Below are 14,128 nucleotides of genomic sequence, written 5' to 3'. Positions count from 1 at the left end.
GGCTTTAATACCAGAAGGAATAAAGTAGATCAGGCATGGAAAATTTTCTTATCAACTTTCAAAAATGGCAAACAAACAGCATGGTCATTGTGTCTGTGTTTTGTAAAGAGGCGTGTTTACGCTCATGCTTTCTAACTGTTTCTGCCTGAGGAACTATGAAAGAATGAAGACAGCTCATCATTCCATGTGGATGGTTATACATGAGAAACATTAAAGAGACACTGTCAACCTAAATTTGGCCTATTAAATTTTATAATAGTATTTTATAAAAAGGTAAGACTGATAGAAATGTTTCACAATTTTAACATTCCAATCAAAAACAATTGTTTTAAAACAAACATTTCATTGTATTGTCTGAATCACCACAGCACTAAGAACTTGAAAGTGAAATAGACTATAAAAAAAAAGTAAAGCTGACTTCATTGATATTTTTCCCGAAACTGAGATAAATATATATAAAGTAAACAAAGAGCAAATATATTGGATTTTAAAAATTCTTTCACTTGGAATATTGTGCAGTATTATGAGTAATATAAGAATTCTTTTTTAAACAACATATTATTTTTAAGTTTACAATGTCACTAAGACATTTTAATAATCACCTGGAGTTTCATTTGCTGCAAATCTAAATCAATAAGGGAGAAACAGTAGATCCCACGGTGTTATCTCCAGTTCTTTTGTATATATTCCACTAGGAAATATTCACCAGATCTAAAATATTATCCCGACCATAAATTAGTTTTAGCTACTAAAAATCAGAGGCAGAGCAGCTGAAACATTTTTCTGCTACTTTATAACAGTTATACAAAAATTATGTTAGATAATGGCAATACATGTAAACCAGCCAAAATTTCTTCCTGCCCAGTCTTGTTTCCTTTCACGTTATAAAACAAAGTCGTGATTAAGTTTTCACAATATCATTATGTAAAACTCTTAAGGGACATAAAAGCAAAGATTAGTAGTTTGTATTTGATGGAGTGGAGCAGGGGGAACCAGAGGAGGGAACCAAAGAAAGGGGTGATGTGGTCAAAGAGATAAGCCAGAAACATGATCTTTATAGCATAGTTTTGAATGGACATAAGTGAAGCAAAATGCATTTGCCATAGTGAGACAAATGTCAAGATGTGAGATGGTGGACAAACGGCTTAGCTTTGGAGAGGAAAGGCCAGATCTTAAAGATGCTATGCAGAGAGAAGAGAAGCAGCAGGATTTAGGCACAGCTTTGATGTTAAGATCTAGAGAGAATCATGTTGAAGGTAACATCCAAGCTATGGGCTTAAGTGACGGAAAAGATGATGGTGTTGCCTATAATGGCTAAGAAAAGGGGAAGATGGAAGGACGGGGGGAGAAAAAGAGTTCTGTTCTAGTCACATTGAGAATAAGCTGATGGTTGGACATCCACAAGGAGATGTCGGAAAGACAAGCTGTGATTTTAGTTTGGAAAGAAGACGACAGGTCAGGAGTGCAGATGTAGATCTGTGAGCCATCAGCATATGTGTGGTATTTATTGACATACAGAATGAGATATATCAAGTATGTTAGACACAAATAGCTAACATATTCTCTGCTTAAAGTATTTACAACATACCTAGTATGAGTGTCCAATTAGTTTTTTCAAGGATAGTAAGAAGAAAGTTTCTTCAGAGTACAACAATAATGGGGGAAAGAGCAATTATTACAGAAATATGAGAGAAATATGGGAGTACAATTTGATATATTAAAAATACTAGAGATTTCTATAAATTCTATAGGATGTACAGGGGCTTTAAAACAAAACACTGAAAATTAAGGGATTGAGGAACTCAGGAAGAACTAGAATAGGTGGTAAAAGGTGTTAGAGTCAGAGAAAGGGGACCTAGAACATGATTGGATCATAATTTAAAGAAAATATCTTTATGGGAGAAATTTTAATGAACATGTCGAAATTAAATAAGCTTAGATAAAAGCTATTACAATTTTAAGTGAGAATGATGGTTCTGCACACCAGCTGTTTATGGTTCAGTGAGTGACACTGTAATTGATAATGGATAATTACATTATTTATGTAAAGTATCTTCTCTCTCACTTCAGAGACACCACTGATGAATTGAGGAACGTGTCTATAGGAGAACTCCCAAAAGATATAGCCACTTCTTGTAATATACCAAAACACAAGCTATTGTTAGCTTTTGCAGACTTATAGAGTCTGAATGAAAAGGCAAAGTTATAGTCTACTGGCAATCATGGATCCAGCACAAAAAAATACCCACCCCCAAAATATATGTCAGAAGATTATATTATTGCACAATTACAATTAAACCAACAGTTAAACCCTTTTCTGTTATTGTCCCTTTGTGTGTGAAAATACTGGCTCACTTTACACATAAATACAAAGGATTATTACATATCTACAACATAAATCCTCTCATATTGCTATCTACAGAATTTGCACCTATACATTCACTTAAATTACTTGAATGTTTTTACTACATTGGCATATTTTAGTGGGTTAAAATATTTTTTCAACAAATCCCATTTTTAATTTTTCCTCTTAATTTAAGCACTTTTATTCTACCTTCTTACCTGAAGATATGTTATTCTCCTCTGTACCAGCTCTGTCAGATCTTTGGCTTCCTTTTCTCGCCAATCACCTGCTCCATCTGTTTGACTGAGGTAGTACAGATCTGTCATTATCGACCTATAAAAGGCAAGCAACATTAGATAGCTACCTTACTACTAAATACTAAATTAGAGGGCTAGGCAAAGCCACAAAGAGAAATTCAATAGGCCTTCTGATTACACTGATCTGCTTAAACGTTTTTAGTGGACAGAATACGTAATTAAACTAAGAGGGGACAGGTACATATGCACTGCAAAACACTAAATTAATTTGACTGTTGGTATGCCACAGCATCAGTGCAGATTACCTCTCTCTGCATGTATCTCCCAACACAAACAGCAACCCAAGATGGGTGTGTACACATTATCTGATTCTGTGTCCTCCATTTACCATATTTCTCTTATCCATACGTAACTGCAGTATTAAATGGCTGTGGGGTAGAAAAACTCTTAAGCCCACTAATCAAAATTTTTCACTGAAGAAAAGCCCCAAAGGCATTAGTTCCAGGATAGATCTGAAATTCATTGGCCCAGGAAAAGAGACAATCAGAGGGTGGCTTCTCTGACAATGTGATGTTGCTATGCCATCAGAGATCAGCTTACTGTCTTTATATAAATGTAACATTGTAAATGTCATGGTTCAGAGATTCTACTGTGTTCCCATAGTCCTTATTAGTACACCTGCAAACCAACTGTAGAATATTATTAAAAAATTTGGGATAAAGAAGCATCTCTTTGTCTATAATTAAAAAATAATATTATGGAAAATATAAGTAACAGCATAGGAAGAGTGACATGAGATGTGACCATGATGTAAATCTGGATTTAAGTCACAATAGAATCATAGAATATCAGGGTTGGAAGGGACCTCAGGAGGTCATCTAGTCCAACCCCCTGCTCAAAAGCAGGACCAATCCCCAATCAAATCATCCCAGCCAGGGCTTTGTCAAGCCTGACCTTAAAAACTTCTAAGGAAGGAGATTCCACCACCTCCCTAGGCAACGCATTCCAGTGTTTCACCACCCTCCTAGTGAAAAAGTTTTTCCTAATATCCAACCTAAACCTCCCCCACTGCAACTTGAGACCATTACTCCTTGTCCTGTCTTCTTCTACCACTGAGAATAGTCTAGAACCATCCTCTCTGGAACCACCTCTAAGGTAGTTGAAAGCAGCTATCAAATGCCCCCTCATTCTTCTCTTCTGCAGACTAAACAATCCCAGTTCCCTCAGCCTCTCCTCATAAGTCATGTGTTCCAGACCCCTAATTATTTTTTTTGTTGCCCTTTGCTGGACTCTTTCCAATTTATCCACATCCTTCTTGTAGTGTGGGGCCCAAAACTGGACACAGTACTCCAGATGAGGCCTCACCAATGTCGAATAGAGGGGGACGATCACGAGGGGATAGTTCAGAAAAAGCTTTCATATCAATGCATATGGGCATACTTTTGTATCTTTCTGTATGAAGCAGTTATATTTAAAATGTATACGCATTAAGTACAAAAAAAATCTACATTAGTATCACAAATTTAGACTACAGAATATGGAGATCATTTTTTAGGATCTGTCAGATACTAAATGATGACTTCTGTATTAGTATCTAGTTGATAGTCATAACTGAAGGTCCAGGGAAGGGTGGTAAGAAAATTCTGGCCAGCAGAAGAGAGCAGGAAGATGGCAATATACTGGGGATGCGATCAGGCATCCTGACCAACAGGAGGGAATTTGGGTAGAACAGCAGCACATCAAAGACAGCCACAACCACATACCACAGGCCTTTTATGGTATCCAAAATTTTTTGAGGGGAGGGGCTTGGAGAGAGGAAGCAATCAGAGGTAGACAACAAGTGGAAGGGGGCTCTCTTGGCAAAATCCAGTATTCATAGTAGGGTGGGGTTTAGATTCCTATTCACTCAATACCCAAATTATGCAAAGAAGAGTCAGTAAATGGAAAATATTATGTTACTCATAATGACATTACCCTGTCTACTCTGCAAATACAAAAATAATTTTACATTTAATAACCTAACTAATAATCCAACATTACAGGCAGAGAAAGGAGCAATGCCTACAGTTACCGCTGCTTAAAACTTCTGATTATAGTACCCAAGTTGCTTGTAACATTGACAAACTTTAACCATTTGGGATGATACCCTGTTTATTTGGACTTGAGGGGTTGTGATTTACCAGCCGAGAGTCTTGATGAACCACACATAGGAATACTGGAGCAGAGGGAGGATACATAACAGGGGTGGGGGGATGGAGGGAGCCAATGGGGATACAAAAAGGGTGAGGGCCAGGGAACATGCTTATTCTCCTAGGATCCCCTGGTAATGCCCTCTCAGGGTAAGGGTGGTATAAGAGACTCTACCTTGCAGTAATCTATGGCACTGGAGCTCCTTGGCTGAGGCTACTCCTTATAAGCAGGCTTGTTGACAAAGTGGGGAGCAGGCTCAGCATGTAAGTCCACATTGGCACCATGTACCCTCCTGCTGATTGCCTTCTATGATGAGATAACTGGCTCTGTGGATATGGGGAAAGCGGAGGACATGATGTATCTTGATTTTAGCAAGCTTTTGATACGGTCTCCCACAGTATTCTTGCCAGCAAGTTAAAGTAGTATGGTTTGGATGAATGAATGGACTATACGGTGGACAAAGTTGGCTAGATCATCAGGCTCAATGGGTAGTGATCAACGACTTGATGTCTAGTTGGCAGCTGGTAGCAAGTGGAGTGCCCCAGGGACCAGTGTCTGTCCTGGGACCAGTTTTGTTCAACAACTTCATGAATGATCTGGATAATGGGATGGATTGCACCCTCAGCAAGTTCGCGGATGACGCTAAGCTGGGGGGAGAGGTAGATATGCTGGAGAGTATGGACAGAGTGCAGAGGGACCTAGACAAATTGGAGGATTGGGCCAAAAGAAATCTGATGAGGTTCAACAAGGACAAGTGCAGAGTCCTGTACTTAGGACGGAAGAATCCCATGCACTGCTACAGGCTGCGGACCGACTGGCTATGAGGCAGTTCTGTTTCAAGAGTGACTTATGCCTCAGAGGACCATGAGACAATAATAAAGAAGAATAAGCCACTTGGAAGAAGGAGGAGATAAGGAAGAGCCCCCCCTCCCCATGAAGGAATTAACCATAATTTGTGGGCGTAAGGCACCTAGAAATAGATTCAAAACAGTACTCAGATCTGACTAAAATGCTTTCACTAAGGCTCTGTGAATTTTTTTTTTTTAAATTCATGGCAGAATCACAGGTAAAGTATTGAAATTTGCAGATTATGCATGGAATGCAGTCAGCAAAAGGTTACTGGTGCATTTCTTTGCATACAAGTGACTGCAGACATCCCCTGAACTGCTCCGAAATGCAGCTGCTGTGCGCTATGAGATGCACTGAGCATGAGACTGGCTCAGGAGAATGCCCAGTTCTGCTTTCCTGGTGAGGCTGCAGCTGCTCATGTTCCAAGCAGTGATGGCTACTGTACCGCCTTCTCCCGCTTTAATGCACCACCACAAACTCAATGTAATATGATGGATGGACGGAACACAACAAAATTACATGACCCTGCTCTCTTCTTCATTTCATTTTAATGTCTAGAATACTGGAAAAATCACAGTGCAGAGCTAATTTCATGATTTCTGCTCAGTGCATGAAATTACAATTTTCACAGGGCTGTTATCCAAGGAATCAAATCATGAACATCCTTTTCTACTACAGCTGATATATACAGAATTTAAGCAGCCTTGAGCCAGCCTGACTTGACTTCAACGACATCTTTGATGTCACCCCACTCTCCAGTCCATTATGTGGAGTGTTTCTTCTGACCCAAGTTAGACCACAATGAATATTTACAGCAATAGACCTTTCTTTTTTGCTTTGGCTGATCAGAGCCAATTGGACTGACAGAGCTTTTACTGAGCTTTGTATTCAGCAAAGCTTTGGACTCAAGGGTGTGCATATTCAAGGTCTTTAAATGCTTCACAGCTGAAACCTTTGTTGTGGATTGACTGGACTGTAAAAACTGTCATACTGGACCACACCATAGGTTCATATAGTCTAGTTCAGAGGTGGGCAAACTACAGCCTGCGGGCCACGGAACCCTCCTGTCTGGCCCCTGAGCTCCTGGCCCAGGAGGCTAGCCCTTGGCCCCTCCCCTGCTGTTCCTCCTCCCGCGCAGCCTCAGTTCACTGCGCCACCGGCGCAGTGCTCTGGGCGATGGGGCTGTGAGCTCCTGAGGCAGCACAGCTGCAGAGCCTGGCCTGACCAGGTGCTCTGTGCTGCATGGTGGCATGGCTGGCTCCAGCCGGGCGCCATGGCTGTAGCGCTGCCAGCCACGGGTGCTCTAGGCAGCGCGGTAAGGGGGCAGGAAGGGCTGGATAGAGGGCAGGAGAGTTCCCGTGCCGCTTCCCGCAGCCCCCATGGGCCTGGAGCAGTGAACTTCGGCCAGTGGGAGCCGCAATTGGTCAAACCTGCAGATGTGGCAGGTAAACAAAGCGGTCCAGTGCACCAGGGGCTTTCCCTGAACAAGCGGTGGACCAGCTTTGAGAACCACTGAGATAGAAGACACAAAAGACACTCATCAAATCCAAGGAGAATGCTTGCTCTCTATTTCCTGAGAACATCCAGGTATCTATTGACAGGTGTTCGTGCACTGACAAAATAATACATTTGCAGAAGCAACACAAGCTCACAGCAATATGTCGTCCATTGCCACAGAATCTACCCTTCAACACAGTTTATTTTACAGAATCTAAGCTTTCATTTTAAGCTTTTCATTTAAAAAAAGAATTACATGTCCAGCTCTGATGGTTGTGAAGAAAACATGAAGAGTGACAACCAATGCAGTACAGTCTTGAATCAGCAGAAAGCCTGAAACAAACAATGTCTCAGTGGGATAAGTCAAAAAATAAGAATGTGGGGACAGTGTAAAGTAATCTTGATGAATATAAAGAAGTAACATGGTAAGGGGAGTCCCACTTCTATGATTCGCAAAAAGAAAAGGAGTACTTGTGGCACCTTAGAGAGACTAACAAATTTATTTGAGCTTAAGCTTTTGTGAGCTACAGCTCACTTCATCGGATGCATTCAGTGGAAAATACAATGGGGAGATTTATATACATAGAGAACATGAAACAGTGGGTGTTACCATACACACTGTAACGAGAGAGTGATCACTTAAGGTGAGCTATTACCAGCAGGAGAGCGGGGCGGTCACCTTTTGTAGTGATAATCAAGGTGGGCCATTTCCAGCAGTTGACAAGAACGTCTGAGGAACAGTGGGGGGTGGAGGGGGGGAATAAACATGGGGAAATAGTTTTACTTTGTGTAATAACCCATCCACTCCCAGTCTCTATTCAAGCCTAAGTTAATTGTATCCAGTTTGCAAACTAATTTCAATTCAGCAATCTCTCGTTGGAGTCTGCTTTTGAAGTTTTTTTGTTGAAGAATTGCAACTTTTAGGTCTGTAATCAAGTGACCAGAGAGATTGAAGTGTTCTCCGACTGGTTTTTGAATGTTATAATTCTTGACGTCTGATTTGTGTCCATTTATTCTTTTACGTAGAGACTGTCCAGTTTGACCAATGTACATGGCAGAGGGGCATTGCTGGCACATGATGGCATATATCACATTGGTAGTTGTGCAGGTGAACGAGCCTCTGATAGTGCGGCTCATGTGATTAGGCCCTATGATGGTGTCCCCTGCATAGATATGTGGACACAGTTGGCAACGGGCTTTGTTGCAACGATAGGTTCCCTGGTTAGTGGTTCTGTTGTGTGGTTGCTGGTAAGTATTTGCTTCAGGTTCTGGGGCTGTCTGTAAGCAAGGACTGGCCTGTCTCCCAAGATCTGTGAGAGTGATGGGTCATCCTTCAGGATAGGTTGAAGATCCTTGATGACGCGTTGGAGAGGTTTTAGTTGGGGGCTGAAGGTGATGGCCAATGGCGTTCTGTTATTTTCTTTGTTGGGCCTGTCCTGTAGTAGGTGACTTCTGGGTACTCTTCTGGCTCTGCCAATCTGTTTCTTCACTTCAGCAGGTGAGTACTGTAGTTGTAAGAATGCTTGATAGAGATCTTGTAGGTGTTTGTCTCTGTCTGAGGGGTTGGAGCAAATGCGGTTGTATCGTAGAGCTTGGCTGTAGACAATGGATCGTGTGGTGTGGTCTGGATGAAAGCTGGAGACATGTAGGTCAGCATGTCAGTAGGTTTCCTGTATAGAGTGGTGTTTATGTGACCATGATTAAATTTCATATTTCATAATAGAAAAACTTTGAAAAAATTAAATGAAAACACCACAGAATTGGTTATCCTGCCAGATGAAAATGTGGCAGAATCTGAGAATATTACTGCAGAACTTTGGATCAGAATGTCATGGGGTACACAGGGCCTTTTACAAGTCCACCAAAACACTGATTAAAAAAATACTGGGGGGAAAATTCTGGCCTCATTGAAGTCAATGACAAAACTCCAGTTGATTTCAGTGGGGCCAAGATTTCACCCCAGGGGCAACAAGCATAGACTCCAGGTAGTGGATCAACATCAGCAGCTGAAGAGCCCACTGCAAAAAAAAAAATATTAATTTTTAGAACAAGTGGCCATGTGACCAGAAAGCCATTCAGAAACAGTAGTTGCTAACAGATGTCTATTCAGAGTCAAATTAATCTTTCAGAAGGGGTACAGATAGTTTACTCTGACTTCCATTTTAGATGTCTTCATTAGCGTGTGTTTTATTAACTGGCTGCATTAATTTATTGTTATTTTTGACTATCATAAAACAGATCTATATATGCTGGTGTAAGTTAGGAACCACAATGCAACACACCATTATGGCTAAAATGGAACAAGCTGAGACTTTAAATACTTTATATTTGCCCCTACAGCAGACTGAGGGGAGCTGTGTGAGGGGTCTTCCACACATTCTTCATCAGCTGATCCAACAAGTGATGTAAGAGCATGGCAATTCCAGAAGATGAGAGTTATGGTCCAGATACCTCTCTATTGTACCTCTTGCAGATTTCTGAACCTGTTCTAATGTAAACCAGTTGAGTTAGCTAACTTCTGCAAATACTGGGGGTATGTAGGATCATCCACATCAGCACCACTGTCAAACTGTTGATCTGCAACACAGATTTGGCATCAGAAGAGTCATCAGCTTCTTCTCTGTCTAAACTTGTCTTCATTCTGCTCTTCAGCCTACCCCATTCAATAGGATGGAATAGTTTAAGGAAAGGCAAGGCCTAGAGCACTGAGATAGCAGAAAAATCCTTCAAGGTCTGCACAGGTGCCATTGGCATGAAGGATGCTGTTGAATTGCTGGGGAATAGGAATCTGGGACCCAACAGAAATTAAGGTATTCTAAAATCCTTGTTTACTGTTACAATACTGAACAGTTAACAGTGGTTTAAGGTTTTGCATTAATTTATTTTTGGCTTACTCCCATTGTAACAACCTCGATTTAAAAAAAAAAAACCCTTAACCCTTTATTAAATATACAAAAAAAGAAGAAACAATTAATGCATTTGAAAAGTCTTTTTATGGGAAAATCTCCTGCCTGACAGTCTCTTACTTGCATTCAAGATGGTTCTTGCTGGGAGAAAGAAAATGCCAGTTTAAGGTGGTCACTTTGGGTTCAGTCAAATCCTGTTTCTTTTTAGGACAAAACTAACAGAAAACAGAGAGACAAGATTTTTAAGCAGCTTCTGTCCCTATTACTTTCAAATTAACTGCTAGAAAATTACAGACACAGCACATGGTCTCATTAATCATTCTAAGATTTAGCTAATTTTTACCAGTTGGACTGAAAGAGGAAGTTACTCACCTCATGCAGTAACGATGGTTCTTCGAGATGTGTGTCCCTATGGGTGCTCCACTTTAGGTGTCTGTGTGCCCCTGCACCTCTAATCAGAGATTTTTGGTAACAGTGTCCCGTTGAGCCCGTGCATGTGCTCTTCCTCCCTTGTGGTCTGCCTCGAGGCTATTTAGCACTGCACGGGCAAACCCCCCTCACTTCCTTCTTTACCACAGAGCCCTATAGAGAACTCCGATGTAGAGGGGAGGAGGGCGGGTTGTGGAGCACCCATAGGGACACACGTCTCGAAGAACCATCATTACTGCACAAGGTGAGTAACTTCCTCTTTTTCTTCGAGTAGTGTCCCTCTGGGTGCTCCGCTTTAGGTGACTCCAGAGCAGTACCCATCACTGGAGGCTGGGACTTCGGAGCGGAGTTTTTTTACTACAGAGAGTACTGTGGAGTTGAAGATGGTGTCAGCGGCCAAATCTTCAATGATCGCATAATGTTGTGTGAAAGTATGGACAGAGGCCCCCATCATTGCTCTATAGATTGGGGAGATAAGGGTATCCCTATGGAATGTGATTGAGGTAGGAACAGATCTCATGGAATGTGTATGGACGGAAGCAAGTCGCGCCCTTGCTAAGTGATTAATGCAACTAGAGACCCATTTGGATAGTCTTTGAGGCGATATCACAGAGCTTTTGGATCTTTCTGTGGATGAAAGGAAGAGTTTAGGGGATTTCCTGAAGTCCTTAGTCCTGTCCAAGTAGAATGCGAATGTCCTTTGTTAAGGAAAAGTTAGCACATGTGACTCCATTTTGGTTTGGGGCCCACCATTGTTTAAATGCCAGCACATCATACACCAGGAAGAGTGATCCTTAGATACTGAATCCCTGTGAAAAGCCTCCTCCTTGTCTCCAGCCTGCCTTGACTCCCAGTATCTGGTTTTTGTCAGTCTCTAACTCCCTGTCTCTTGGCCTTGACGTGAGGCCTCCCATCCTGATAATGAAGGTTACTGATGCATGGCTTTAGGACCATGCTGCGTAATTAACATACTGGTATAGCACGAGGAATGCACCAAGCAGGGATAGGTGGTAGATAAGACAAGGGTTTGTTTATTGGCTAAGGTTTCCAATGCACGAGGGCAACATGCTTTGCTAAAAAGTATATAACCTTTGTATAATCTGTATTCAGGGTCCCCTCCTGGCTAGCAGGGGGGCACCACGCTCGAGCGTAATAAACTTAGTGTCTTTTGGGAACTCTGCAGTTGTGGACTTTGTTTATGTGCCTCAGCCTAGATTCGAACTGTGCGTGTCCTACCAGGTGTAATTTGCAGCATTTGTGTGCGTGTCCTACCAGGTGTAATTTGCCGCATTTGTGTGCGTGTCCTACCAGGTGTAATTTGCAGCATTTGTGTGCGTGTCCTACCAGGTGTAATTTGCAGCAGTTGTGTGCGTGTCCTACCAGGTGTAATTCGTAGCACCTTCTAATATCTAGCATATGCACAATTGTCTCCCAGTTGTCACAATGTGGTTTTGGGAAAAAACAAGGAGATGGATCTGTTGATTCATATGGAAAGTGCAGAAAAAGTAGGGAGAAACTTGGGATACGGCCTTAGAGGGTTTGTTTGTTTGTTTTTTTAAAAGACAAAGGCCGTGAATGATGGGTGTGCCATCAGGGCCGCTATTTCTCCTATGTGCCTAGCTGAGGTGATGGCAATTAGAAATGCTGTCATCATGGACAGGTGTAAGAGAGAACAAGTTGCCCTGGATTCAGAGGGAGGTCTAGTCCAAGCCCTGAGAACTAGATTAAAGTCCCAGGCTGGAGTGGGTGGTGTCACATGGGGGAAGAGAATCCCAATGTCCTTAAAGAGTCTACGGATTAGTGGTTGAGCAAACTCCAAGTGGGAAGCCATTTTCGCCATGAGATGTACCTTAAGGGAGCTGAGTGAAAGTTTAAAATGTAGTGCAAAATCAGAGGGAGTAAAGATCAGGTTGGGTCTGTCCGTTTGAAAAGGTACAAACTTGGAGTCATTTACATTTTGTAGATAGGTATGTGGAGTGGTCATCTTGTGGTTGTGCTGCAACATGTGTTTCAGCTTGTCAGAGCATTCTGCTTCTAAGCCTTGGAACAAAGAAAGATCCAAGCCTAGAGGCGGAGGACACATGGGTTGGGGTGAAGGGTCAGCCCATTGTTTTGAGAGAGTGGGTGAGGAATGGGCTGATGTCAGAGGAACAGGAGGGCATATTGCCATCTGCATCAGGTAAGGGAGCCAGACCTGTCATAGTCAAGAGGGGCAATCACAATAACTCTCGCTTTGTTTCATTGAATTTTCAACAGAATCTTGGATAGGGTAGGAAACTGGGAAAAGACATACAAGTGGGCCCTGTCCGCTGGGAAGATGAGGGCAACTACCAGTGAATGTTTCCCCAAAGGGTGGCTATATCTTGAAGCATCTGTGAATTCAGTATACACTCATTGTCATGAGAAAATTCCAACTGAGACAGCTGGTTATCCCATTCTGTATCTCTTGTAGACAGACAGCTGAGATGAGCTCATTGTGATGGGTGCATCAATTCCAAAGTTTGAACGCTGTCTTGCAGAGGGAGGGAGATCTGGCAGCTCCTTGGCAGTTTATACAAAACATACAGGTCACATTAAGTCCATCATAACCTTTGTGTGTTGTTTCTGATTAAAGTCAGAGTTTGTGCACAGGCACTCCTGACAGCTCCTAGCCCCAAAAGAGTGATATGGAAGGTCATTTCTGTGGAAGACCATTTGTCCTGAACCTTGTTATTGTGTAGGTGAGCTCCCCAGCATATTAGGGAGACGTGTGTCCCAGGGTGATGAACATGGGTAGTGACAGGAGCGCTCTCGCTTGTACTGCATCAGGTTGGTGCTGATAAAGTCCAGTCACTGTACAGGGGTTAATAAGCTTTGGACTCCCTAAAATATAAGCTTCTCTGCAAAAATGATGGAGTCATGACATGTTCCCTTCATCTAGGGCTAGGGGGTCTGGCTTGGTGAAAACAGCACTCCAACGAGCAGAAAGCTCTCACTACCATCAATCTGGAGCACAAAGCCATCCCCAAAGCATCTTTGTGGCTGCTTCACAGAGGAACACAAGAGACCAGATCCCTGGGCATCCCCCTGCTTATTTGTATCTAAAAGACAGGCCTAACGTAGGACTCATTGTGTCCTGGCACAGTCAAGGAACTATGATGTGATTGGAATAACAGAGACTTGGTGGGGTAACTCACATGACTGGAGTACTGTCATGGATGGATATAAACTGTTCAGGAAGGACAGGCGGGGGAGAAAATGTGGAGGAGTTGCACTGTATGTAAGGGAGCAGTATGACTGCTCAGAGCTCCAGTATGAAACTGGAGAAAAGCCTGTTGAGAGTCTTTGGGTTAAGTTTAGAGACTAGAGCAACAAGGGTGATGTCATGGTGGGCATCTGCTATAGAGCACCAGACCAGGAAGATGAGGTAGATGAGGTTCTCTTCAGACAACTAACAGATGTTTCCTGATCACAGGCCCTGGTTCTCATAGGGGACTTCAGTCACCCTGACATCTGCTTGGAGAGCAATAAAGCAGTGCACAGACAATCCAGGAAGCTTTTAGAGACTGTTGGGGACAACTTCCTGGTACAAGTGCTGAAGGAACCAACTAGGGGCCGTGCTCCTCTTGACCTGCTGCTCACAAACAGGGAAGAATTGGTAGGGGAAGTAGAAGTAG

At 42.4% G+C, this 14,128-nt stretch overlaps 1 protein-coding gene across 8 annotated transcripts in view; it reads right to left on the bottom strand.

The window, feature by feature from the left end:
• The window catches only part of FUT8 (fucosyltransferase 8), a 291,145-nt gene that overhangs the window by 66,242 nt on the left and 210,775 nt on the right, over positions 1-14,128 (bottom strand). For all 8 annotated transcript variants that reach the window (XM_073348344.2, XM_073348345.2, XM_073348346.2 and 5 more), the window contains one exon: positions 2,563-2,677. In XM_073348344.2, coding sequence (XP_073204445.1) covers positions 2,563-2,677 — 115 coding nt within the window. The remainder of the gene's footprint in view (positions 1-2,562; positions 2,678-14,128) is intronic.

The sequence above is a fragment of the Lepidochelys kempii genome, chromosome 6 (assembly GCF_965140285.1).
Source record: "Lepidochelys kempii isolate rLepKem1 chromosome 6, rLepKem1.hap1, whole genome shotgun sequence".
Lineage (NCBI taxonomy): Eukaryota > Metazoa > Chordata > Testudines > Cheloniidae > Lepidochelys > Lepidochelys kempii.
The sequence above is the reverse complement of the archived record's forward strand: the minus strand, read 5'-3'. Positions and strand labels throughout refer to the sequence as shown.